Here is a 26,923-nt window from a genome sequence, read left to right as displayed (position 1 = left end):
AAGAGATTTTGTAGATAATATGTATAACAAACATTAAGGTTTAATTGAAAGTGAAAAGAAAGATAGAAATAAACAGAACAAAAAAAGAAAGAAAAAAGTTCTTATGTTTCAATGATTTATAGAGGCAATGGTTCTGAGAAAATTGATAGGCTCTTTAGGAAGCATAATATCAAAATAGCTATTAAGGCACATAATTTATTAAAACACAAGATAAGATATAGTACTTGCAGTAATAGAGAAAGTATGCTAGGTCAGGAGTATATAAATTGGAATGTTCAGATTGCCATTCAGTGTACTAAGGACAGATGGGTAGAGCACTGAAAACAAGATTTAGAGAGCGTATGTATGGTCAAAACAACACTGTCTTTGGGTTGCATTTAAAAAATAGTAATCAGACACAGGGTGACATCAGGCAAAATATTGGTATATTACATTGGGAAAAAGGGGCATAGACTGGACTTACTAGACAATATTAATATATTCAGGGAGCCTGATAAAATTGATTTCAAAGAAAATTAAATTATTCCCTTCTCCCCCTCACCACCATTCAAATACACAACACATCCAGCTCTTTATACTTGTGATAAATAGGATTTTAATTTGTTTTTGTAACTGTCTGTGTGACAGACTGTAACAAACGACATCTTAATGAGAAACATGAGACTGGCATTTTGTAATGTGTGCCCAACAATATTTTGATTGTTATAATGCTGTATTGAGAGGAAATTTCGTTTCTTTGTTATCATGTCTTACAGACTATGCTGTGCTAGCTAATTTTAAAGCTGAAACCAATGTATACTAATGTTTTGGATTATGTACCAGTGTTCAGTTTGTGTTTATATTTCAACTAGAGACTAGTTTCGTTAAGACTTGACAGTGGCGCCATCTAGTGCCTGTTATTGTACATTATGTAGGCCCTGTTTTGTTCCTTGTGTTTCTATACTACAGTCATGCCCTCTAGTGACAGAATGGGCTACCATGCAAATGGCGCAATGATGTATTAGCAAGTTAGTAGTGTGTCAGTCCTACATGAAAGTACATTATATTTTGAGATTCTTTTTTCGGAACATAGTAAAATTATGTACTGCATTTAATATGGAAGCTTGCTGTGCTTGATACACTTACGGTGAGGTTATTATATGTGTTTATCTCAAGGGAGTTTGCGCCATGACAATGATTAAATACACATTTGTTTGTTTAATTTTCAGAGTTCTGAATTTATATCACCCATACGATCGTTATGTCACAGCAGGACACATTGCAGCAATTCTTGGTAAATTTCGTCATCTTGTAGATTTTATCTATTCTACATTAGGAGACAGAAAGAACATTTGGGCAAGCATAGGCACAACTTGTAGTGACTTGGTTGTGCCACCATTGACTCAGTTGCCTGGTATCATTATTTCTCATAATTTTTGTCAAATTTGTGGTCATAATTCCTGTTATATATTCTCCAACTGATGTTTCTACATTTGAAAATGGCGACGTATTCGTCGAAACCGGTAACGTAACCCTTTCTTTTTAAAGAAAAAAAATTATAAGCTGTGACTTTGGCTTCTCCACTGTAGAGTCAAATAAACTTCTAAAATATGTTTTAGTCGCGCTCCTTATGACAATCATGTCAGAACAAAGAATCTTATGTTCTCCTTGCTTCGAACGTCATACGCTATTTTGCTTACAAGGTACATAATTCTTTCACTTACGTCTCCTTGCTTTTATAGGTATACGCACGAGAGAAAGAGACTATTAGGCCAATTGAAGATGAGTGACAGCGTGAAACAAGTCGTGGAATAAATGAAGCTGTACAGAAAGTGTCTGGTTGTTGTATTATTTCAAGTAATTTAACCCACAGTCTCGGGCCTCAGTCACTACTGACATCGGTAAATTAAAGGTCATTGTTCTTAAAAGCGAATTGAAAAGCAATATACGGTTGCGACCCCTTTAGCGCCAAAGTCTTTCCCTGCGCCTAAATATGCATCTCCCCACCCTGTCTTGTTACCCCTTTCCCGCCGGATCAGGAGAGTGGGCAGATAAAAGCAAGCGTCAGGAGCCAGCAGCAGGATCACGTCCTAGTTGACACAGCGGCGCCGTCGCCTTGCCGCACATCAGCTCCCCGCAGAGGCGCAGCACAGGGGAACAGCAGCCATGGCGACAGCTCCTCAGGATAGCCCCGGTAAGTTCGCACACAGCCGCTGAACAGGAAGGAAGGTTAGAGTTTCACGTTACTTCAACGGCGCTGTCGTTAGAGGCAACATATCCGCCATGGCCGTATTGAAGGAATCATACCACGATTTATCTCTACCGATTTAGGGAAATACGGAAAGTCTAGATCAGGATGACTGGACGGTAAATACATATTCTCCCGAGTAGGAATCAGCATCTCAACCTGTGTGGCGTATCGCTGTTTTCTAAAATGAGAATTAAGGAAAGCGATATGGCGCTGTTGGCTAGGAGACCGCAAGACGTGCATGTACAGCCACGTAGTGGGAAAGGGCTATGTTCCTCCGAGCAAACTGGGTGCTGTATTTTTGCAAATGTGAGTTGTTTCGTATGAGTATCTGCTGAATGTGAGTGTATAGATGTGTGCATACTGTGTTATGTTTGTATGATGACGATGTGGATGAGACAAAGGGGAGGGTGAAATCCTTTGCTGGCACACAGTCAAGGGGACAGTCGACTTTAACGTCCCCATGCGACGGACGGACCATCATCAAGAATGTTACATGCGCTCACTTCACGCAACGCTCCAGAGAAATCTGGAATTTAATACAAAGTTTGGTAATTACGAAAATTACTCAATTCTCTTCGAAGTCAAATACCGCACTGAAAATGTAATCCACTACCAGGATTAGAATCGGCTTACCTCCGAGTCGACATCACCGCAAAGGCGTACGTTAGAGACCTCGGCTATGAAGAATGAAGTGAAGAATACGGAGAAGACAGTTTTAGAAGTTCTGTTGGGTATCGCATAAACAGAACTAATGTATTGTTTTAAAAGCAGTATGAGCGTGCTGATTATCTGCTACAAGCAGCATGATTTTTCTGGTAGACAACACATTAGTACACTATGCGTCATAGGAGAATATGATATCTTATCTCACTGATAACGAGAAAGCGCCGCTGAATCTGTCATAAAACACCCTGAACAGGCACAAACTAACAAACTATTTGCGTCTTCGGGCGATGGTGGCTGTATTCCAGTTTCAAGCCACTAGACTCAAAATTGTTACTTTACGCGAGTAATTTTTCAGTTTCAGCGCTTGTGGATTAAAAAAAAAAAATAGAGCATAGGCATTCTGTACTTCATGAAGTAAGAATGATACCGCACGGCCTTGAACTTGAAACACGTAATCACATGTATGCAGAGCAAAAGCTATGAACTGCATGCTAGCAACCAACGGGTCGGAGGCCACAGATGGGGGGGCTGTTTCACACGCAACTGCTTCCGTCGTACGGTAAATGTCCGGCTTATAGATAATTAAACTACAGTGTGTAATGTAGATTTTCATATGCTACAGTAATTTACAGAAAAGAGAAGCTGCCGTTTGGCGACCACAGTTACGTCTAGGTGCCTTGTCACTGCAGAGGTGAACGCCGTTTCGCACAACTGCCGTGTCTGCATGTATTAGGACTATGTTTAAATCGACACAGAGGAATTAGTTAAATACTGTGATACAGGAAATGACTGCCTATGGGGTATGACTGCAGGTATACACAATGTTTGCATTGCCACAACGAAGTCCTAGAGAGAAGAATATGCAGCTCTAAACAAAGACTTTGGATCTGTAGGAACAACAAGAAGTGAGTGCATTGCGTAGTTACGTATCGATTAACACCGTCTAGTCACTAGATTCCAGGAACCATATAAGATTCTGACGTATTTCCTTAATTCGAGTTCAGTAATATTCTCTTGAAAGCTGAAACTCTTCTCCTTTCGTCAAACTGTGGTAATTACTGTTTTTCGTTAGAAACAATTTACTCTAGTATTACGTGATACATGGAATAAGGTAGGGAGAAATCTTGTTGATTATTTAACTGTACGGTGCACATAGTCTATAGGTCTAGAATATGAGGAGAGGGATCAGACGGCGATCTCTGCATGTCAGTTTCAAGAAGCGTTAAACCTTAAATATAAGATTTCAGTGAGGACGCATTAATCAGTTTCATAATGGTGGTAGTGAAACCAATACAAAATTTTAAAACGCTAAAACTTTTGCCAGGTCAACCAGACCAGCAGATTCGTTCTTCAGAATGGCAACATTTTTACAACAGTTGCAAGAAATACAACTTTTCCTGAAAGTGCAAGTCCCATAGCGTCTTACACACGAATTATGTTCATTCAAGATTTAGGCGTAAGACGGAACTATCAACGTATCCACAGATACGTTGACTACTGCATCTACTTCTCCTACGGCAGTTAAAGTACTTTTGATATCAGATGGTGCTTTACAAACTGAAAGTGATCATCCTTTCAATACTGGTACAACTTTTTCCGATTTTATTGCTTACCTTATTGTAATGATCAAAATTTTTTTCACGCAGTTGTCAACAGCATCGATACACTTGGAGAAGTGCATGGTATACATTGTGTTGTCTTGCAATACATTCATTGACTACCGGTTTCGATCGTGAACCATCTTCACAGAGGAAAGATTTGTATAATAACAACTTCACATAGCATACACGCTATTTAACCAATGAAGTATACGCCATTATTTACATGAAACAGTAAGAAAGTTGGTACTGTATTACGGGGCGTTAAGAATCAGTTTTCTTACGTTTTCAAGTCAGCAAGGATTGTACACGTTCCTGGTTAAATGGCATGTATTCCATGTGAAGTTGTTACAGTAGATATTCTTCCGCTGTGATCATGGTCCGTGATCGAAACGGGTAGCGAATAAATGTACTACAAGTGTAGTGCGTGTCATGCATTTCTCTTAGCGTACTGTAATGGCCAGCATTTCAAACGGTTGAATATAATTCCTCATTTTGGTATTCTGGATCTGCACAGTGCATCTTTTCAAAACTTGCAACAGACATCTGATAGAAATTTGAAAACTAGTCCATGTTGTTCCGTAGTTATTCGAACTTAATCCGTATAGCACCGAACGATACTGCTTTTTCATTGATCCGATGAATCCAGTAGGTTCACTGGCACTGATGTCGATAAAGTATGGACAAAGCACCCATACCTCGATCAAAATAAGTAAGAGATTTGAACCCCAGCATGAAAGGAGGCATGGTGGCGGGATGGTGCCAGCACTGATGTGTACCTGTTTCATACCAGCTGACAATCCAGGTCAGTGGCCTGGCTATCTACCATTCTTTTGTGCCTACACCAGTACATTCTATGCTGAGTATTCTGCAACTCGATCCAACAGCATTGCCAAAAGATTTCCGTGATCGACGTACAACATCAAAAACAAATTCGCTTGGCCGCAAAGTCCATAGATTCAAGCGAAAGTTGGATCTCTAAAGCGCATAATGTATTTCAAGGCTGCATGATGCGATATTACCTTAAAATGTCGCCTGTACAAGAAACAACGAAAATAGGAAATGCTGTTGTCTAAACATTTCCTTTTGCGTAGCTGAATTATTGAGCTGACTGGAAGCATAATCCATCGAGGATTCTCCATCCACTTCTTGGCTCAATACTCATCATAGGGCATGATTGTGATAGTCTAGGAAAGTGAGGACAGGATAAGTGGTCAATAACCCGTTTAATCACACAAAGGCTGCTTCACAATCCTGAATCCAGTGAAATTTCGCTCCATTTTTGAATAAGGTCATGTGGAAAAATCTGTTAAGTCACAATTCTCGTTTTTTTTTTTTTTTTTCAGGGGATGACATGTAAAGTTTCAAGTTTAATTCTTTATTTTTGTTTAACGTGATAACATATGTTCCAGGGAAACGTCGCAGGTGAAATTACACACATTTTATTAAGTTTTACAACTATATGATGCATTTTATCATGAATACAGCTCGTACAGAGGGGAAAAAAAGATAAGTATATGACATATTGCGTTTAGCTACAAGGTTTCAAAGACTTTACATTTATTTAAATTCTCATTATAACAGATAATCTATTGCTATCTTCTAATAATACACTATGAAATAGTCTGTACTTTTTCAATGAGTGGGACTAATGCCGAACGCCATGGAAATATATTTACACTTCACTACAGCAAAATCTTTTCTAGTCCTGCAAATCTCTTTATTTCTCAGTAGTTACTTCGAGATAGCCTGTAAAGTAATGAGAACATGGTTATAAGGCCAATATTAAAAGAGCTTACTTTAGTAAATGAAAATACTTCAGCACATATTGTTGTATTGGAATTACCGTACGTTTATATCGAGCAGGTTGAAGTCGCCTTCTTTCAAGATGGTAGCTCGCCTTATCTTTCATGAAATAAGTAACGAAGCTTCTCATACGCTCCATTGTAGCTGCTTTTAAACTGCTCTAGTGCTGGTACGAATTAGCTCTTATGGGGAATGTCATGTTTAGAAAGTCCAATCGTTTTTCTGCACAGACCAGACGGTGAAGGAATCTGAACACATTTCAATTCTTGTTTCACTCTCCTTAGGAATCACGGAAGATCTCCAGCTGGATCTAGAAAACTGTGTACAAAATGAAAAAGGAACGATGAAACTTTGTCTGCTCTTTTTCGGCCTGTGATCTCTGGATACATATAAAAATAACTATCCCTTGTTGCCAAAACATGAAAACTGAAAATAAATATAGACAACTGCCGTTCATAATAACCTTCATTTGTCTTTATATTTGGACAAGGGAAATTTTTACTGTATTCCATCGTTATTGCAACCGTTGATGGATCTTTCTGACATTCCTTCCTTGGTTTTTGCTTCCTGTCATGGAAAAAATTTGCTTTCTAAGGTGCAATTCATGAGCTGTTTCATTGGATCAAAGTTCAGACTGAAGTCGTACTTAATTTTCAGCAGGCGATGTTGAGGTCAGTTCCTTCTGCAAATTTTTCTTCTTGGCTAGATACTCATCGCAGGAACCACAAGTATCAGATCGTAGATATTTAAAACTTATGTATCGTGGAGTATGTTTGATACGATACAATCTGATACTTAAACTTCTTCTTCAAAATAATGAACATTTTTTTTTAATATTCAAAGACTGTTATAGGTAAATTTGTTCTGTCTTCCTCAAGCTGTAGTGGCTGTTGCGACCTTCAAACGATTTAATGTACCCTCTTATTTCACGTGTTTCATCCGTTAAAGCCTGTGGGCAGATTTTGTGTTTTCCTCAGCCGTCTTGCAGGAATTGGTCTCCATATTTAACTTTCTCGAGTAAATGACCTATCTTGCTCTTCTTTATACAATGTAATGAAATAAATGCTTGCTTGCAGACATGTATTTCTCGGACAGTTCCTTTAAGGGTAATACCATAATTTCTTACAAGTGCTGCAGATGGCCACATCTATAACATATGAAGACCACCTTACTGTCCTTCGGCTTGTTCACTATGTTGACCGCAATCAAAGCAATCACATGTGCTACACCCTTGTTTAGGGTTTATGGGAATCCCATCCGTACTTTACGTGACATTCCGTCTGGCAGACCTCACAAAAATGCATCAAGCGCCCTTTGCTCCACTTCTTGCAAAATGGCGCTATTGGAGCTCTCGTTATCAGTCACCTCATATTTACTAACATTGATTCTCCTGTTACGATCTAAAAAGCTTTCTTCTGATTCCCCTTGTTTTCGAACTACACCATGAAACTATTCTCGATAATATCTAGATGTATTTTTCCTTCTGTAATCTTCTACTAACGCTTTCTGTAAGTTCATGAAGGACTGAGCATCTGGTAAGATCTTGTCGCATATCACTTAAGCCCTAACATCTCTGCTAGCTTTCAACGAACCCATACTTAGCAACTACTTGTCATACGAGTTCGCTAACTTTGTGGCTGTATACAAATTATCAAAGAAAACAAAAATATCTTTGCCAGTTCTACCAGAAAATTGGGCTACCAACGAGGCAGCGCTAGCATTAAGGACAGGTAAGGGTATGCTAGGATTTTAGCATTCCCGTCTCTCCTCCACTACATTATTAAGCTTTTGACCTAATTGTACGTTACTCTGACGTATTTCCCAGCTTTCTCATGTTGTGAATTGCCTCCCAAGGTGATGCACCTTTACCCTCAGTACTTGAAGCCCTTGTGATGTTACCACTGTAAGCATTCAGCATAACAGAGAAGCAAAACAAAAAACAAAAAGAAAGGGAAAGTCAAGAACCAACCAAATAGGACCATAAACTTAAAGTCAGCACTTATATTTCATTGCTGAACATCACTGTTCCTGAATCAGTGCCATTGCTGTCCTCCATTGGCCAACGAATTCAACCTGCAACTTGTTCTGCTCCGATGTTATTGAATCTGTATATTGAGCAAGCAGTGCAGGAAACATAAGAAAAATTCGGAGTAGGTATTAAAATCCATGGAGAAGAAATAAAAACGTTGAGGTTCGCCGATGACATTGTAATTCTGTCAGAGACAGCAAAGGACCTGGAGGAGCAGCTGAACGGAATGGACAGTGTCTTGAAAGGAGGATATAAGATGAACATCAACAAAAGCAAAACGAGGATAATGGAATGTAATCGAATTAAGTCGGGTGATGCTGAGGGAATTAGATTAGGAAATGAGACACTGAAAGTAGTGAAGGAGTTTTGCTGTTTGGTGAGCAAAACAACTGATGATGGTCGAAGTAGATGGTTGGTTCAAATGGCTCTGAGCACTATGGGACTTAACATCTAAGGTCATCAGTCCCCTAGAACTTAGAACTACTTAAACCTAACTAACCTAAGGACATCACACACATCCATGCCCGAGGCAGGATTCGAACCTGCGACCGTAGCGGTCGCGTGGTTCCAGACTGAGGCGCCTAGAACCGCTCGGCCGCACTGGCCGGCGGTCGAAGTAGAGAGGATATAAAATGTATACTGGCAATGGCAAGGAAAGCATTTCTGACGAAGAGAAATTTGTTAACATCGAGTATAGATTTAAGTGGCAGGAAGTCGTTTCTGAAAATATTTGTATGGAGTGTAGCCATGTATGGAAGTGAAACGTGGACGATAAATAGTTTGGACAAGGAGAAAATAGAAGTCTTCGAAATGTGGTGCTACAGAAGAATGCTGAAGATTAGATGGGTAGATCACATAACTAATGAGGAGGTATTGAATAGAATTGGGGAGAAGAGGAGTTTGTGGCACAACTTGACTAGAAGAAGGGATGTGTTGGTAGGACATGTTCTGAGGCATCAAGGGATCACCAATTTAGTACTGGAGGTCAGCGTGGAGGGTAAAAATCGTAGAGGGAGACCAAGAGATGAATACACTAAGCAGATTCAAAAGGATATAGGCTGCACTAGGTACTGGGAGATGAAGAAGCTTACACAGGACAGAGTAGCATGAAGAGCTGTATCAAACCAGTCTCAGGACTGAAGACCACAACAACAACAACAACAATTAAACAAAGTGGTCCATGTGCGTTAATGATCTGCCTTATAATGCTGTTCACGAAATGGTGCCTGTGCTTTTATAATTTTAGTAGCCAACTGATCCTGAAACGAAAATATGTTACCTCGCAATGTAATTGCTTGGAAAAACTGTGCTTCCTGCTTGCAGCTCGCCAGCTGCAAATTTCGAACTACAGTTGCTGACAGCTTAGAGCAATGCTCTGGACAACAAGTAAACTATAATATACACATCATTGAGTGAGAAACTCTTTAAATAAAAATGACTTGTATCGAAGATGTGGACAATGCTCTTAGGTGAAATATTTCCATAATAAACTGATTTTAAATTATCTGATATATTATTAATTGTGTGAAATTCGTGTTACAACAGTCATTAACAATGGCAAAGGGCATCACTGATATCAAACTCTTACTCTCAAAAATGTGAGACAAATAATTGCTAAACATAAAAAATACTTTACAGTGAACACTACTGAATTTTTAATGAAATATCTAAAGTTCCCTGATATGGATGTCTCATTCAAAAATGGCTCCAAACTACGCGCGATTGAAGCGCAACTAAATAAAAAATAGTACCTTCATTCCTAGTTCATATACTTTTCTAATCTCATAACATTTCATTTCAGTCTAATCACTAATCGAATCTTTCTTCTCTGTTTCGCAACATTCAAACACAAATCAGTTTACTTAAACACAGATGCACTTAACCTCACGTCCAGACTGCCACGAGTCCTCTGCTCGGCGTCTGTCTCGCAACTGCTCTAACGATGCAACTCCCGCTCTCCTCGCTGCCAAGCAGCGCCGACCGGACAGGCCCATCTTCCAGGGCCGCAGATACTCTGGCCAAAGACTGCGTGCGAATAATAAGCTATTCAAAATTGTAGCTTTGCGTGTGGGACATCCAAAGTATGTATAAATTCCAGAAAAACAAATAACAAACTCCAAATAGATCTGTTTTACCACCAATCACATCGCCTGAAAGTTAATTATAAACTGTGCTATGAATCGTTATTGTATCCATGTGGTTGTGACCTTAAATCGACCTATTTGTACCAGTTTCAATACGAAAAAATGCAAATGGGAAAGAACTGCAGAGTGCATTTAGTAAACTTAACAGAGGGTGTTTGCTCCCCAGCCAGATGCCTTGGTCGCTATACCAGCGGCGATTTCGTTGAACAGCATTTACCTCAGGGAAGCATTACTGGCAATTGCAAAAATTTGTTTCCTCGATATCTAGGAAAATATGTTTGGAGACCCCCATAAATGATGAAACACGTTCAGTTTTCGACTATGTATCGATACCATCCATTTGGAGTCGAATGCGTGCCATATGTTTTAGGGATGGCTTCTCAAAAACAGTGCGTGGTGTGTGTGTGTATGTATGTGTGTGTGTGTGTGTGCGTATGTGTGTGTGTGTGTGTGTGTGTGTGTGTGTGTGTGTGTGTGTGAGAGAGAGAGAGAGAGAGAGAGAGAGAGAGAGAGAGAGAGAGAGAGAGAGAGAGAGTGCTGGTGTGGGGGGGGGGGGGCGGTTATTGAACCAAATATCTTACAGTCTTTCAATGCAGGTGGGGTACACAAGCGTCCTGCCAAATATGAGCCGAATCGGTTGGCTGTGTCTAAGGCCCTTCCAGCTACCGAGCCACAGGTGCCTGCTAGACAGACAGACAACGAGCTGAGGTTTGGGCTCCAGATGCCTACACCTGTGTCATTTGCCACGGCTGGGCGGGTCCCGGCCACCTCGCTAGTACCATCGCAGCTCCAGGTTATGAACTGTTCAAAGGTAGTAACGGGTTTCTGCTGATTTGTTTTACTCTAGGCCATTGCACAGACTACACAATCAATCTCCACACTTATTATCAAAATCTTTACACAATTTAAGCAAGACGTATTTTAAGTATTCAGGCTCATTGTATTTATTACACCTATGTTCTACATAATACATTTATTTCTCTTTGAAAAAATCAGATAAATATTTACGTTATCAGGTTCAGTTACAGTAGGCGCTGTGATTTATCTCCTGAAAATGGCTATGTGCATGCGCTCTAGGTCTAGACCAGAATATGTTAAAAAAGAAATTAAATGACCTCTGCACTGGCTATTTTGCCAGTGCTCTGGAATAATGTTTCGTTTTATGAGAAAAGAAATGAGTCTCACTTTTGGCAATAGCTGTAGCTTACCTACTTTTCCACTTTTACACACATGTTAACATCTCTTAGATCAGGAAAACTCTCTTAATAGTCTGTCAGTATAAAAGCGCTTTCTGGGATGTTTGATCATAAATTACTAAAGAAACGACACACTTAGGATTTCTGGCAGAAAGTACGAACAGACTGGATAGCTAATCTCACATAAACCTCTAGTAGTCCAAACACTTTACTTATGGCATTTTTTCCACAAGATAAAAGTAAAGGGAATATTTACTTCCCTTCGGTAAGTATTCTAGATAACATCCAAATTAACTTAATTAGTTTCGATACACCTAAAATTACGCAAATAAAAGCTGAATTGAATCTAGGATTGCAATACACTAATTTTTTTCGGATGGTAACAACGGAGCTCGCGTGGATGACCAGTGTCCTCCAAGCTATAATAACGTTTCATAAACAATGTAACTTTCGTAACCTAAAGCCAGTAATGGATGATATTAACGGATGGAGAGTTAACGGAAAGATACAGAAAATGGCGTAAACTCCAGTCCAATTGGATGAAACACAGTGTGACAATTTTGTGAATCACAAGTGTCATCCCCGCACGAGCAATGAAAGGTTGAGAGAGTAGGGAAAAATTCAGCAATGGTACATTTCACATCTGGAAAGTAGGAAGTTGATTGGTGTCCACCAAGGCCAAGAAATATGGACGAGGTGTAGCATTGAATGGGGTCATGTAACACGAATAGTGTCACAGGGCTATGAATTAAAAAAAATTATATTGTTTTCACATAATGATGTATGACTTTGAATTCCACAAACCTCTATTGCACAGTTGTTAAATTCATTCACTTTTGTCATCTGACACCTGAAAGTTCAGAGAGCTGATTTTCACGACGACGATGTGCCTGTGTGCCCAGGTCTGTGGAAGACGCGCTACACGATGGCGCTGCTGTGCCTGCTGGGTCTGGGCATCAGCCTGGCGATGCGTGTCAACCTGTCGGTGGCCATCGTGGACATGGTCAACGAGACGGCAGTGCTGGAGCGGGACTCCAACGGCAGCGCCCTCCTCTTCTTCGACCCTGACGCCTGTCCGGGGGAGCTGGCGGTCAGGGGTCCAGGTGGCCGCAAAGTGAGTGAGTCCCTCCTATAGCGAAAACTGGGTCTGCTTTCTGCTCTCAGCCACTGAGAATATAGTGAAATGACTTTCGAAATTTTTCTAATATTGTTTCCAGAAGACCATAGAACTGGCGCCTGTTTTTTTAACGAGTGACAATCTTCCGTTAATTCATTTGCTTTATTTTACGAGTACACGATAATTTTATACAGTTGCAGGGGTAATATACAGGGAGCGACAGGCTATTTACAATTTGTACAGAAACCAGATGGCAGTTATAAGAGTCGAGGGGCATGAAAGGGAAGCAGCGGTTGGGAAGGGAGTGAGACAGGGTTGTAGCCTGTCCCCGATGTTATTCAATCTGTATATTGAGCAAGCAGTAAAGGAAACAAAAGAAAAGTTCGGAGTAGGTATTAAAATCCATGGAGAAGAAATAAAAACTTTGAGGTTCGCCGATGACATTGTAATTCTGTCAGAGACAGCAAAGGACTTGGAAGAGCAGTTGAACGGAATGGACTGTCTCTTGAAGGGAGGATATAAGATGAACATCAACAAAAGCAAAACGAGGATAATGGAATGTAGTCGAATTAAGTCGGGCGATGCTAAGGGAATTAGATTAGGTAATGAGACACTTAAAGTAGTAAAAGGGTTTTAATATTTGGGGAGCAAAATAACTGATGACGGTCGAAGTAGAGAGGATATAAAATGTAGACTGGCAATGGCATGGAAAGAGTTTCTGAAGAAGAGAAATTTGTTAACATCGAGTATGGATCTAAGTGTCAGGAAGTAGTTTCTGAAAGTATTTGTGTGGAGTGTAGCCATGTATGGAAGTGAAACATGGACGATAAATAGTTTGGACAAGAAGAGAATAGAAGCTTTCGAAATGTGGTGCTAAAGAAGAATGCTGAAGATTAGATGGGTAGATCACATAACTAATGAGGGGGTATTGAATAGAATTGGGGAGGAGTTTGTGGCACAACTTGACAAGAAGAAGGGACCGGTTGTTAGGACATGTTCTGAGGCATCAAGAGATCACAAATTTTGCATTGGAGGGCAGCGTGGAGGGTAAAAATCGTAGAGGGAGACCAAGAGATGAAAACACAAAGCAGATTAAGAAGGATATAGGTTGCAGTAAGTGCTGGGAGATGAAGAAGCTTGCACAAGATAGAGTACCATGGAGAGCTGCTGAAGACCACAACAACAACAACTCTTAATTGGTCACACTACATGGTTAAAAATGTAAAGCAGCAAGAATACACGGTTTGATATCAATGTAATTTCGCGCACGTACACATCTTTGGTGCGTATGTAAATTACTAGGGTTGTAATATGTTCTGTAAGAGGTAGGATGGTCGTCAGAGTGCATTAATGTTGCTGGTGCTTAGTGTTGTTATCAGACCTGGCAGTGTATATAGGGGGTTTGAACAGCATCAAATGTTACATGAACATTGTTAAGGACACGGAGATGCCACGTACTGATGTAAGAGAAAATTATCAGTATATGGAAGAGTATGAAAAGGATCTAATGGTGGAAACCATTTCGCTTGTTGGTGTATCATGGAATTTCCAGATTTCTACGGCATTTGTGTATGACAAAGGCTCAATGTTGGGCTGCAAGGGAACTTCACGACAGGCAAGTCGTTGTCAAGGCTTTTGTCGATCATGGCTGACCATCACAAGGGAGGACCACTTCATTGTGCTCCGAGAAAGTCATAACTCATTTACATCTGCGTCTGCCATACGAGAATATGTAAAGGAATACCTGCAATACCCTGTGTCATCCCGCTCCATTGGTCAGAGAGTATCAGCCGCGAGAAGAAGGAATAAAAGTGGCACATGTAAGCTGTCGTTAACACAACACAGTCGCTCTGTTTGGAGTGGTGCTATACCTGGGAAGAAAGTACTGCTGATGAACGCCTTCGCATTGTGCTCAGCAACAGTTTTGAACATACCCTGGATGACCATCGTCAGCTAGTACGGTAGCGACATAGGGAGAGGTCCCATTCTTCCAATGGTTTGGAGAGGCACAGCGGTGTTACTGTTGGTGTCATGGTATGAGGAGCGATAGGGTATGACTTCAGGTCACGGCTAGTAGTGATTAGTGAATTCTGATGGCACAATAATACATGACTGGCATGCTGCGTCCTTATGTGTTGCTTCACATGCGACAGTATTGCGGTCCCTATTTCAACAGGACAATGCTCGTCTACACGTCGCACATGTCTCTCTGAACTGTTTGCTTGGTGTTGAAGTACTCCTTGGGCAGTGAGATACTCAGATCTCTCCCCAATAGTACGAGTGTGAGAGTATCTCGGAAGTCAACTCAGTCCCAGTGTCAGTATTCAGGTTATCAAGGGCCAGTTACAACAACTGTGGATGATCTTTCCTCAGCAGAGAATACAGCTTCGTTGGTCATTGATGAGACGTCCGCCCCCTGTAGCTGAATGGTCAGCGTGACGGATTGTCAATCCTCTGCGCCCGGGTTCGATTCCCGTCTGGGTCGGGGAATTTTCTCCGCCCAAGGACTGGGTGTTGTGCTGTTCTCATCCTCATGCTATCATTCTCATCGACTGCAGGTCGCCGAAGTGGCGTCAAATTGAAAGACGAGCACCCTGCGAACGGTGAGCCCGACGGGGGCCCTAGCCATATGATTAAATAAATAAATAAACTTGATGAGACCCTTAAACTTCAGTCCGGTGTCTACCATATCTATTGTAATGTCAGTTTATCCCGTCAGTCGTAAACGTTTGAGACTAGACAAAAAATATAGAAAATTTAAGATGGTAGTTTTAACACATCTGTTCTACACACTCTCTCTCTCTCTCTCTCTCTCTCTCTCTCTCTCTCTCCCCTCCCCTTCTTTGGGACGCTATTCAACTAGCACGTTCCAATAGCTTGAATGTCAGTTATGTATTAAAAGCGTTGGTCTTTCATGTCAGATCTGCGCTTTGTCATTTTGTGAAGGATTCATACTGACAGCACGAAGTATCGTCACCAGTGATGATCTTTTCAGAAAAAAAGTCCACATTCTGCATTTCAATCAAGTCGCCGGAGGGCTTTGTTTGTTCAAAAAATGTGTGTGAAATCTTATGGGACTTAACTGCTAAGGTCATCAGTCCCTAAGCTTACACACTACTTAATCTAAATTATCCTAAGGACAAACACACACACCCATGCCCCAGGGAGGTCTCGAACCTCCGCCGGGACCAGCCGCACAGTCCATGACTGCAGCGCCTTGGCTTTGTTTGCACACACGTTTTTCTTTTTCAAAACGTCATAGAGAATATCTTGAACCCTTGACTTAAATATATGTTTCCGCTGCGATTTCTAACACAGCAAACGTGAAACACTACAGCCGGACGGCCACTACTTACAAGGAGACCGCTCCTATTCGTTATCATCGATTTCGACCAAATTTATGGTATTCTTTTCAACCTTTGTTGGATGGCTTCGTTTACGACAAGAAAATAAAAAGACTAATAAACGGGGAAAATGGGTTGCTATTGCAGTGGTAACCGCCATCCCTAGTGTGCTGTAGGGTGGGGGTGGGGGACGACGGCGATGATCTGTGCTGCCTGTGATGCCTCTGAACATGTACATGGAGCTCCAGACAGCCAATACTTTGGAAAAAAAAATAGTATTTTAGCGCTGGTCGGGCGAGGCGTCAACCATTTACGTTAGAGCGGTTGTCAGTCAGGGGTTAACCCAGCGGCAAGTGAACAGATAGGCAACCCGAGGGGCGTGGTATCGCGTCTCTATTCGAAAACGTTTTTATTTCTTTTATTTTCAATTTTGACGTTACTTAAACTGTAAATGAACCTAAATAACGCTCAGTGTATTGAATTTATTAATAATTTCATAAAGGAATTGGAAAGGAAAGGCAAAGAAAGATTTATAAAATAAATTTCCATGGCAGGAATGTACTTACAGCGGCAACAAGGACACTACAAAAAACTTTCCACGAAGGGATTGCAATTAAAGTGTCAGATCAAATAGGTTAGTCGAGAATTCTCATTCGTCGACCTTCGACTAAAATACTTCTTTCAACGCCACGCAAAATTCATCATTTACTATTGTATGTTCTCTTTCCAGATTGCCAGTATCAATCGTCATAACTCGAACCTGGACCACCGAGGGGCGAAAGTAGTTCTTGTGAAACGTTGGGATACGAACAAAATAACCCACTCGTATACAATGCAGTATCCTATAACTCTTTCTGGAAAATTATTGTCAACAGTCTATATATGGCTGCAAGAGAGTAGTGGCTCATTTGGACTGAGAATACGGAAAAGAGTGGATGAGTTTGCAGGAAAATTTAGGAATCTCGTCGTTATTTCATCAAAATCTTGGAAAGTTTTACACAAAACCTTTTTGGCTGATATGATGAAGCCCTAAGAGCAAGAGAACAAATTTCTTCTATCATTTGACGCGTGGGGAGGACAAACAGATCCACGATTATACTACGAGATTTCTCGAGATGTCGAAGGACTGCCACCGTGCAGTTTTAGAGTGATTCCACCGAAGTGTATTCCGCTAGTGCAACGCTGTGACGTCTATTTTTATCGTGAGGTAAGGACTCCGTCCGAACAGACCTCTATGAAGGTCCAACGGTGCCGACCGACCGCAGTATCATCCTCATCCGATAGTGTCACAATCTCAATGTAGAGAAGTGTAATGTGCTGCGAATACATAAAAAGTAAGATCCCTTATCATTTAGTTACAATGTAGTAGGTCAGCAACTGGAAGCAGTTAAATCCATAAATTATCTGGGAGTACGCATTAGGAGTGATTTAAAATGGAATGATCATATAAAGTTGATCGTCGGTAAAGCAGATGCCAGACTGAGATTCATTGGAAGAATCCTAAGGAAATGCAATTCGAAAAGAAAGGAAGTAGGTTACAGTACACTTGTTCGCCCACTGCTTGAATACTGCTCAGCAGTGTGGGATCCGTACCAGATAGGGTTGATAGAAGAGATAGAAATGATCCAGCAGAGAGCAGCGTGCTTCGCTACAGGATCATTTAGTAATCGCGAAAGCGTTACGGAGATGATAGATAAACTCCAGTGGAAGACTCTGCAGGAGAGACGCTCAGTAGCTCGGTACGGGCTTTTGTTGAAGTTTCGAGAACATACCTTCACCGAGGAGTCAAGCAGTATATTGCTCCCTCCTACGTATATCTCGCGAAGAGACCATGAGGATAAAATCAGAGAGATTAGAGCCCACACAGAGGCATACCGACAGTCCTTCTTTCCACGAACAATACGAGACTGGAATAGAAGGGAGAACCGATAGAGGTACTCAAGGTACCCTCCGCCACACACCGTCAGGTGGCTTGCGGAGTATGGATGTAGACGTAGATGTAGATGTAGATGCGGATATGGAGGGCCTGTTGTCAACACACCACTCTCCCGGTCGTTGTCAGCTTTCGTTTAAATGGTTCAAATGGCTCCAAGCACTTTGGGGCTTAACATCTGAGGTCATCAGTCCCCTACACTTACAACCACTTAAAGCTAACTAAACTAAGGACATCACACACATCCATGCCCGAGGCAGGATTCGAACCTGCTACCGAAACAGGCGCGCTGTTCCGGACTGAAGCGCCTACAACCGCTCGGTCACAGCGGCCGGCTCAGCTTTCGAGACTGGAGCCGATACGTCTCCTCTGCTCTCCTCACAAGGTCTGAGTGCATCGCGCTTGCCAACAGTGCTCGGCAGACCTGAACGGTCATCCGTACAAGTGCTAGCCAAACCCGACAGCGAGTTAACTTCGATGATCTGACGGGAATTGGTACTACCACTGCGGCAAGGCTGTTGACATGTGAGGTAACGGATTTGATCAACAATCTACGAAACTGCTCTTATCGTCGAGAGAGTAAAAGAAATCAAATCACAAGAAGAGTGTACATCACACGTGATTAGCTACCAAACTGTGAGATTAGAGAGAACATTTTTTTGTCATTATAAACCGAGCTTGTTTTTCTATAGAAATTCTAAAACAACAGTGTAAGTGTTAAAATTAGGCGTTTATAACGTGTGCAAGATGCCGAGAAAATTAGTGCTTCCCCGTTTTTACGATGAATATCTTCGGAGCATGTGCGTGTCATCAACTGTAAAATACCAGAACTACCTTAATTTATATACGAAGTTCTCGTGTATGTTCTGCAGTTCTATCCTGGAAACGTATTTGCATCCGAAATTATATTTTGCATTTCCTTTTCGTCCTTTTATGAAAATATTTAGAAATACAGTATACTGACTACTATGTAAATTTATATGCACAGTAAGTAACGCAAAAATTGAAATTAAAAAGAGAGTTTCCGCGTAGGGACTTGACGCCACGTCCGTCGGATTCTGAATTGTTTTCACGGTGCCTTCCGCTGCCTGGAAACTACCTTAATATAAAAGGTTCATGTCACGCCCGACCAGCGCTATAATGGTAGTTTTTTCTAAACTCATGACCATGTGGAGCTCTCACTTTCATTTATGGCCAAGCCTAGCATATACCATAAATCTGAACGAAATCGACGGGTAGGTGCGATAAACTTTTTTGCACTGCCTGCTCACAAGTGACTGGTCTAATGCGCATCAGGCGTTTACAGCTGTTTGTTCAAGATGTCATCGTAGTTACTGCGCTGACATCGCTTATACGGCAGGATTAAAATAGGTCTCTGAACTTTTTTGAAGATGTATATCTGCTTTTAGGTACACCTTACAATCCCGTACCTCGTTTCGGAGTCTGTGTCTCCTCACGATATAAACCAGAGGATTTTTCCCAAAACCACAGGCCTTTTCCAAGCACGTCTCTTCCTCTTTTGAGTCTTGAACAGTGTATTCGCAAATACTAACTGAAGTTTATTGCAGAACTCGAAGAGTCTTTCTGCTCCCTCACTCCAACTACAAAGTCTTTTTCCCCCTAACTTGTTTTGTATTTCTTCATCCACCCTAGTTACTGTATTTTCCTGTCTCTTTACACAAGGAGTTACCCGTTCGATGCCCTCTCATAATGTACCTCTTCACCATATGCTTTTCATGTCAGCATGTACAGCTAAATGAAAGAAGAGGTTGGTGCTGCAAACTTAGTTATTTCACTCCGTCCGTTTTTTGCAGGATGGTGACTTCGCGTGGGACAAGCAGAAGCAGGGTGAGATCCTGGCCGCCTACTACTACGGCTACGTAATCGGACACTTTCCTGGTGGCATGCTGGCAGATCACTTCGGAGGGAAGATCGTATTCGCAGTCGGCATCTTTGTTTCGTCTGTGCTCTCTATTCTAACTCCAGCTTCAGCGTGGGCTGGTGACTACGTCCTGTTTGCCAACAGGCTGATTCAAGGGACGGTGCAGGTATTTTTTCTACTCTTTTTCTTCCTCTCTGCGAATTTACGAATTGAAATGCCAATGGAAGTGCTCTAGGGCACTGATTTGGAAACGAGCAGCAACAGGCATTATCATGCACTAAAGAACGTCCTCCCCTTCTCTCCTCTAGAAAAGGCAAGGCATTTATTGCAATCACTGCCCTTCAACATAAATTAGTCATATGCACTGATCAACCAGAACATCATGACCAGCTACCTAATAGCTGGTACGTCCACCTTTGGCACAAATAACAACGGCGAGGCATCGCGGTATGGACGCAGTGACGCCTCGGTAGGTCGCTGGAGTGAGTTGGCGCCACATCTGCACGCACAAGTCACCTAATTCCCGTAAATTCCGGGTAGGGGAGCGATGAGCTATGACGCTACGTTCAATTTCATCCCAGATGCTTTCGAACGGATGCAGATCTGGCGAGATGGGGGACCTGCACGTCAATTGGAACTAGCCACTGTGTTCCTCGAACCATTCCATCACGCTCCTGGCCCTATGACATGGAGCATTATCTTGTTGAAAAATGACACATGGTCGTCATGAAAGATGTACGTGGTTTGCATTCAAGTACGAAACTACATGGCCGTCGTACCGTAGTACAGGTGGTAAAGAGCTGTTGCCCTGGAAGACCATAGATTCGCGCTCTCCGATCGACATGATGATGAAGGTATCGGGGTTCATCAGACCATGCAACGATCTGCCACTGTGGCAACGTCCAGTGCCGATGATCACGCGTCCGTTTCAGTCGTACAGTAGTTGCCGATGGCGGGATGCTAACATCGGCACACTCATGGGTCGTCGGCTTCTGAGGTCCATCGTTAGGCGTGTTCGGTGCACTGTGTGTTCAGTCACACGTGTTCTCTGCCCAGAATTAAAGTCAGTTGTCATTTCCGCCACAGTTCGTAGCCCGTCCTGTTTTCCAGTCTGCCCAACCTACAACGTCCGACATCTGTAATGAGGGGTGGCAGCCCAAACCCACGACGTGTGGACCGGGTTTCACCTTGATTTCGCCTCTTGTTGAAGACATTTACCACGTCACTCCTCGAACACCCGGCAAGTCGTGCAGTTTCCGAAATGCTCGTGTCGAGCCTCTGGGATGTCACAATCTGCCCTCCGTCAAACTCAGATAGAACACGCGCGTTCCCCATTCCACATTTGGCAATACGCTCATTGATATCACATGCACCGTGCATGTGTCTGACTTGCAATCAATCCCCGACAGGTGACGCTGCTATCACCTGGAAGGGTAGTAGGTAGGTGGTCATAGTGTTCCGGCTGATCAATGTACATCAAGGGCATTTGCAAGACTATAGTGAGAGATTAAATATCGTTAAATATGAATGCCTATAATGTACCTAAACGAAATAAATATTTCTAGGAAAGTTAAAGAGGACGAAGAATAAATACACGACGCAGTGTCAGAAGGACAGCTGCACTCAAATTGATGACGGAGGTTGCGCCGTTTTTTTTTTTTTTATCAGTAATATTTTAAATTAATTCTATAAGCGTCAATTTGTTTCTCTAAACTTGAATTCAACGCTGTGGTGTGCACAGTGACATACCTCATGAGTGGTGTTTCAGAAATAACCTCACGTCCACCAATATACAGCCCACTTGCATTTGGATATAATTTTCTCTTTGTTCCAGGGCGGAATAGTACCTACCATACAAACTCTTATCTGCAGGTGGTCGCCAGACCACGAAAGAAGCAAATTCTCTATAATTTTTCTAGGTAAGTTTCGAGATTTGTAGGCACTGTAATGTAGGTCACCTAGATGGTATAGATTCCTCTGCTCCGTGTACAAGACACTCCTTCTCGATACAATCGATGATAACGCCGAGCTCGTTGTCCCGTTGCCATTTCTCGATATTATCTTAAAAGTGTAACAGTACGCTATTAATTTGCTCAGATTTTCTGCCAATCATTATTTTATAAACAACCATTGTGTGCAGTAGCTACAGTTGTGAAATCAACATGTACACATACCGGAGCTATAACTGAACTTTGAAGTAATACGGATCGGAATTATGTTTATGTACTTACGATCTTCATCTTGAAAAAGCGTGTTTTTGATATTCAGTGGGGGAATAACCTTCACTTAATAAATGAGATTTGCTTAGTATTTCTTTTATGTATATCGTACTCACGGCAGTTAGACAAACAGTATCTAATTTTCAGTTTTCTTTGTCTTTAGTCGTTGGTATTTTAATTAAAAAGCCGTCCAGATAATGTAAGAAGAACTCCTAAGCAATAAGAGAAACATGGGCATAGATTACGATAATTGTATTCTACAGGGTTATTACAAATGATGGAAGCGATTTCACAGCTCTACAATAACTTTATTATTTGAGATATTTTCACAATGCTTTGCACACACATACAAAAACTCAAAAAGTTTTTTTAGGCATTCACAAATGTTCGATATGTGCCCCTTTAGTGATTCGGCAGACATCAAGCCGATAATCAAGTTCCTCCCACACTCGGCGCAGCATGTCCCCGTCAATGAGTTCGAAAGCATTGTTGATGCGAGCTCGCAGTTCTGGCACGTTTCTTGGTAGAGGAGGTTTAAACACTGAATCTTTCACATCACTATGCGTGAAACTTGCCCGCACGCGTTCAACCGTTTCTTCGCTCACTGCAGGCCGACCCGTTGATTTCCCCTTACAGAGGCATCCAGAAGCTTTAAACTGCGCATACCATCGCCGAATGGAGTTAGCAGTTGGTGGATCTTTGTTGAACTTCGTCCTGAAGTGTCATTGCACAGTTATGACTGACTGATGCGAGTGCATTTCAAGCACGACATACGCTTTCTCGGCTCCTGTCGTCATTTTGTCTCACTGCGCTCTCGAGAGCTCTGCCGGCAGAAACCTGAAGTGCGGATTCAGCCGAACAAAACTTTATGAGTTTTTCTACGTATCTGTAGTGTGTCGTGACCATATGTCAATGAATGGAGCTACAGTGAATTTATGAAATCGCTTCAATCATTTGTAATAGCCTTGTATTGTAGACTTGTACCGGTACTGGAAATAGATGCTTGTGAGTACGATTAATGCACACATATTCCAAGGTAGTGCACATACAGTGACGACCATGCTATGCCTGACTGTGCATGGCATGTGATTTCTGATTTTTACTCCTTTCTAGCATGGTGTATCGGCATTTATTATGCACTTGAGAACGAGGAACGCTCGAAACTAGCTGTTAGTGCTTAAAGAAGTACTATTTGAAAATAACATCTTTGTGAAAATGAATGTTTAGGCTCAGAAGGCTGTGGTTGCGCCAAACACTTTTTAAAATTCTTCTGAGGTCTGTCTACTCACACACCACCCACATATTAAGCGAATTTGGGTCGAAGATGACAGCCCATATTTGTGGTTTATGATTCAGCCCATATTTTGTTTTTCAGCTTACAGCCAACAGCAGTGCAATGAGATCTTTTTTCCTTGCATCTGTAATTTCTGAGTACAGGCGTGAAAGAATAGTTACTTAATCGCTTCATTAAACGCATAAGATCATGATGTAATTTAAGAGCAAGACCTCCAGATACTACTGAAAATAGAGAGTTCCTCACTAGCTTACGTTCCACGAAATACGTCACTGTTTTACAAAACCACAATGCGTATTTTTCCTAACTCATCAGCATTCCAATACAGCAACCAGTGGCCTACCTTCCTCAAATCTGTAGCGCGAAGCAATATTTATTATTAATGGGCAGCAAGAAGCGTAGGATCGTATAATTTTACTAATTATGCCGTGACTGTTCACTGATATGACGAAGACTGCAACAACATGTCATTACTAGATGGTGGCACGGCAGCATTAATAGGACAGAATTACATATTTTCAAGACACGTCTTCCACTAAGAATATAAAGCATATACAGGGTGGACAACTGATCGCGACCGGGCCAAATATCTCACGAAATATGCGTCAAACGAAAAAAACTACAAAGAACGAAACTTGTCTAGCTTGGAGGGGGAAACCAGATGGCGCTATGGTTGGCCCGGTAGATGGCACTGCCATAGATCAAACGGATATCAACTGCGTTTTTTTTTAATAGGAACCCCCATTTTTATTACATATTCGTGTAGTAGATAAAGAAATATGAATGTTTTAGTTGGACCACTTTTTTCGCTTTGTGTTAGATGCCGCTGTAATAGTCACAAACATATGGCTCACAATTTTAGACGAACAGTTGGTAACAGGTAGGTTTCTTAAATTACAATACAGAAAGTAGGTACATTTGAACATTTTATTTCGGTTGTTCCAATGTGATACATGTACCTTTGTGAACTTAACATTTCTGAGAACGCATGCTACTACAGCGTGATTACCTGTAAATACCACATTAATGCAAGAAATGCTCAAAATGGTGTCCGTCAACCTCAATGCATTTGGAAATACGTGTAACGACATTCCTCTCAACAGAGAATAGTTCGCCTTCCGTAATGTTCCCACATGTATTGAGAATGCGCTGACGCATTTTGTCAGGCGTTGTCGGTGGATCACAATAGCAAATACCCTTCAACTTTCTCCACAGAAATAAATCCGGGGACGTCAAATCCTGTAAACGTGCGGGCCATGATATGGTGCTTCGACGACCAATCCACCTGTCATGAAATATGCTATTCAATATCGCTTCAACCGCACGCGAGCTATGTGCCAGACATCCATCATGTTGGAAGTACATCGCCATTCTGTCATGCAGTGAAACATCTTGTAGTAACATCGGTAGAACATTACGTAGGAAATCAGCATACGTTGCACCATTTAGACTGTCATCGATAAAATGGGGTCCTATTATCCTTCCTCCAGCGACCGGAGTGGCCGAGCGGTTCTAGGCGCTACAGTCTGGAACCGGGCGACCGCTACGGTCGCAGGTTCGAATCCTGCCTCGGGCATGGATGTATGTGATGTCCTTAGGTTAGTTAGGTTTAGGTAGTTCTAAGTTCTAGGCGACTGATGACGTCAGAAGTTAAGTCCTATAGTGCTCAGAACCATTTTTTATCCTTCCTCCCATAATGCCGCACCATACATTAACCCGCCAAGGTCGTTGATGTTCCACTTGTCGCAGCCATCGTGGATTCTCCGTTGCCCAATAGTGCATATTGTGCCGGTTTACGTTACCACTGTTGGTGAATGACGCTTCGTCGCTATCTAGCGGGCCAACCATAGCGCCATCTGGTTTCCTCCTTCAAGCTAGACGAGTTTCGTTCTTTGTAGTTTTCTCGTTTGATGCTTATTTCGTGAGATAATGCAGGAGAGAGTAAATTTGAACCTGTTATGCAACGCACTGAAAAGATGTTACTAGATTCTATAAATCAGCTTCCATTTCACAAAAAGCGAGCATTTTAGATCCTCTGTGCCGTCACTTGCAAGGGTTTCGTTTCCCGTTGTAATTCACTGCAAGTTCTGTACGCGGAATTATTGCAAGAGAACTGTGCGACTATTTATAACACACGGCTGAAATGACCTACACAACTACACACACCATGACTAGGAACTGTAAAAATATGACCAATAATCTTCATTATTCCAGGACTCCAAGTGCAGCACACCAAAGACAGAAACCGACAGAACCAGATAAAGAATAGCGAGTGCTTATTCGAACTATATGGCCTCGTGGCTAGATACCCGCGTACGTTTCCTAATGACTGAGGGCTTGGGCATCACTGAAAAGATACAAAGGTGCTTCAGTGGAGACACAGAGAGATGGCTCACAGAGCTTGGTTCAGCTAATCGAAGCAGATTATGGTATGAGCTTTCAAAATATCGCAAGGATAAATTCGCGATCTTAGAAAGCAAAAATATTATGGGCAAAGGGAAAGTGCAATTGAATAGGCAACTTTTACGCTGCTTTCTGACGCAGCGTTGCGAAGGACCTCTTAAATTATTGCTCAGGTTGACAGTCATGCTTTGTTGTCCTCACACTATTTTACTGCATTTATATAGTGATACATCCTTAAAACACCACCTTTGGAAGCTTATTTATATGGTGATGGATTTCTTAAACTGTCCAGCGTTACAAGTTAACTTATGTGAAATACAGTTTTTGTGACTAATCATTGTAATGAAATACTAAATTTGCAGTCAATAAAAATAAACATAAAAGTTGTAGATGGATCAACGTAATTAAAATACATCATAATTATTTTTATTTTTCAAATTTAGACTTGTAGCTAGATATATCACAGTTATTTAGAAAGTTACTTTATAACTTTGCCTGAAGTGTTTGCACCAAAGAACAAAGATTTTACGCCACACACAAACAGTAAGACTGGAAACAACACTATTGTTTTAGTAACAATAATTCCAGGTACATTTGCTTGGGATTGTTAGACCTTTTCAGTATTTGGATGTTTATACTCGGTGTGCTGTTACTGAGTAAACGTAAACCAACTCACCTCAGAGGCAGAGCAGTATATCTGTGGGTGGCTGATGTATGTCTGAAGGCCAAATACAGCTTAGGGGACCTCAGGAGATCCTTGCTGCTCATCTCCTCATTTTGCGTGTAAATCGTCTGGCAGTCCATATTAATACCAAAGTTAGGCGTTTTGCGGATAATACTTTTATCTAGTACTAACAACTGTTTTAAAAAAGCTGTAATAATATCCAATCGGATACTGATATCATTTCTGAGCGGTGTAACGATTGACAATGTTGTTTACATGCCGTGTAATGTAATACTGTGCACTTCACAGAACACAAAAAAGTATTTTCTGTGTCTACACTATCAGTGATCGACAGTTGTAATCAGTCACTCATACAACACCTGCATGAAACAATTTTT

General features: G+C 41.5%; 1 protein-coding gene across 1 annotated transcript in view; it reads left to right on the top strand.

Annotated features, from left to right (window-relative positions):
* The first annotated feature begins 2,077 nt into the window (after positions 1-2,077).
* The window catches only part of LOC124607200 (sialin-like), an 85,694-nt gene continuing 60,848 nt past the window's right edge, over positions 2,078-26,923 (top strand). The window contains exons 1-4 of the mRNA XM_047139425.1: positions 2,078-2,173; positions 12,572-12,783; positions 19,878-20,111; positions 21,780-21,864. Of these exons, the coding sequence (XP_046995381.1) occupies positions 2,146-2,173; positions 12,572-12,783; positions 19,878-20,111; positions 21,780-21,864 (559 nt within the window). The 5' untranslated portion in view covers positions 2,078-2,145. The remainder of the gene's footprint in view (positions 2,174-12,571; positions 12,784-19,877; positions 20,112-21,779; positions 21,865-26,923) is intronic.

Source organism: Schistocerca americana, chromosome 3, assembly GCF_021461395.2.
Source record: "Schistocerca americana isolate TAMUIC-IGC-003095 chromosome 3, iqSchAmer2.1, whole genome shotgun sequence".
Classification (NCBI taxonomy): Eukaryota; Metazoa; Arthropoda; class Insecta; order Orthoptera; family Acrididae; genus Schistocerca; species Schistocerca americana.
The sequence above is the reverse complement of the archived record's forward strand: the minus strand, read 5'-3'. Positions and strand labels throughout refer to the sequence as shown.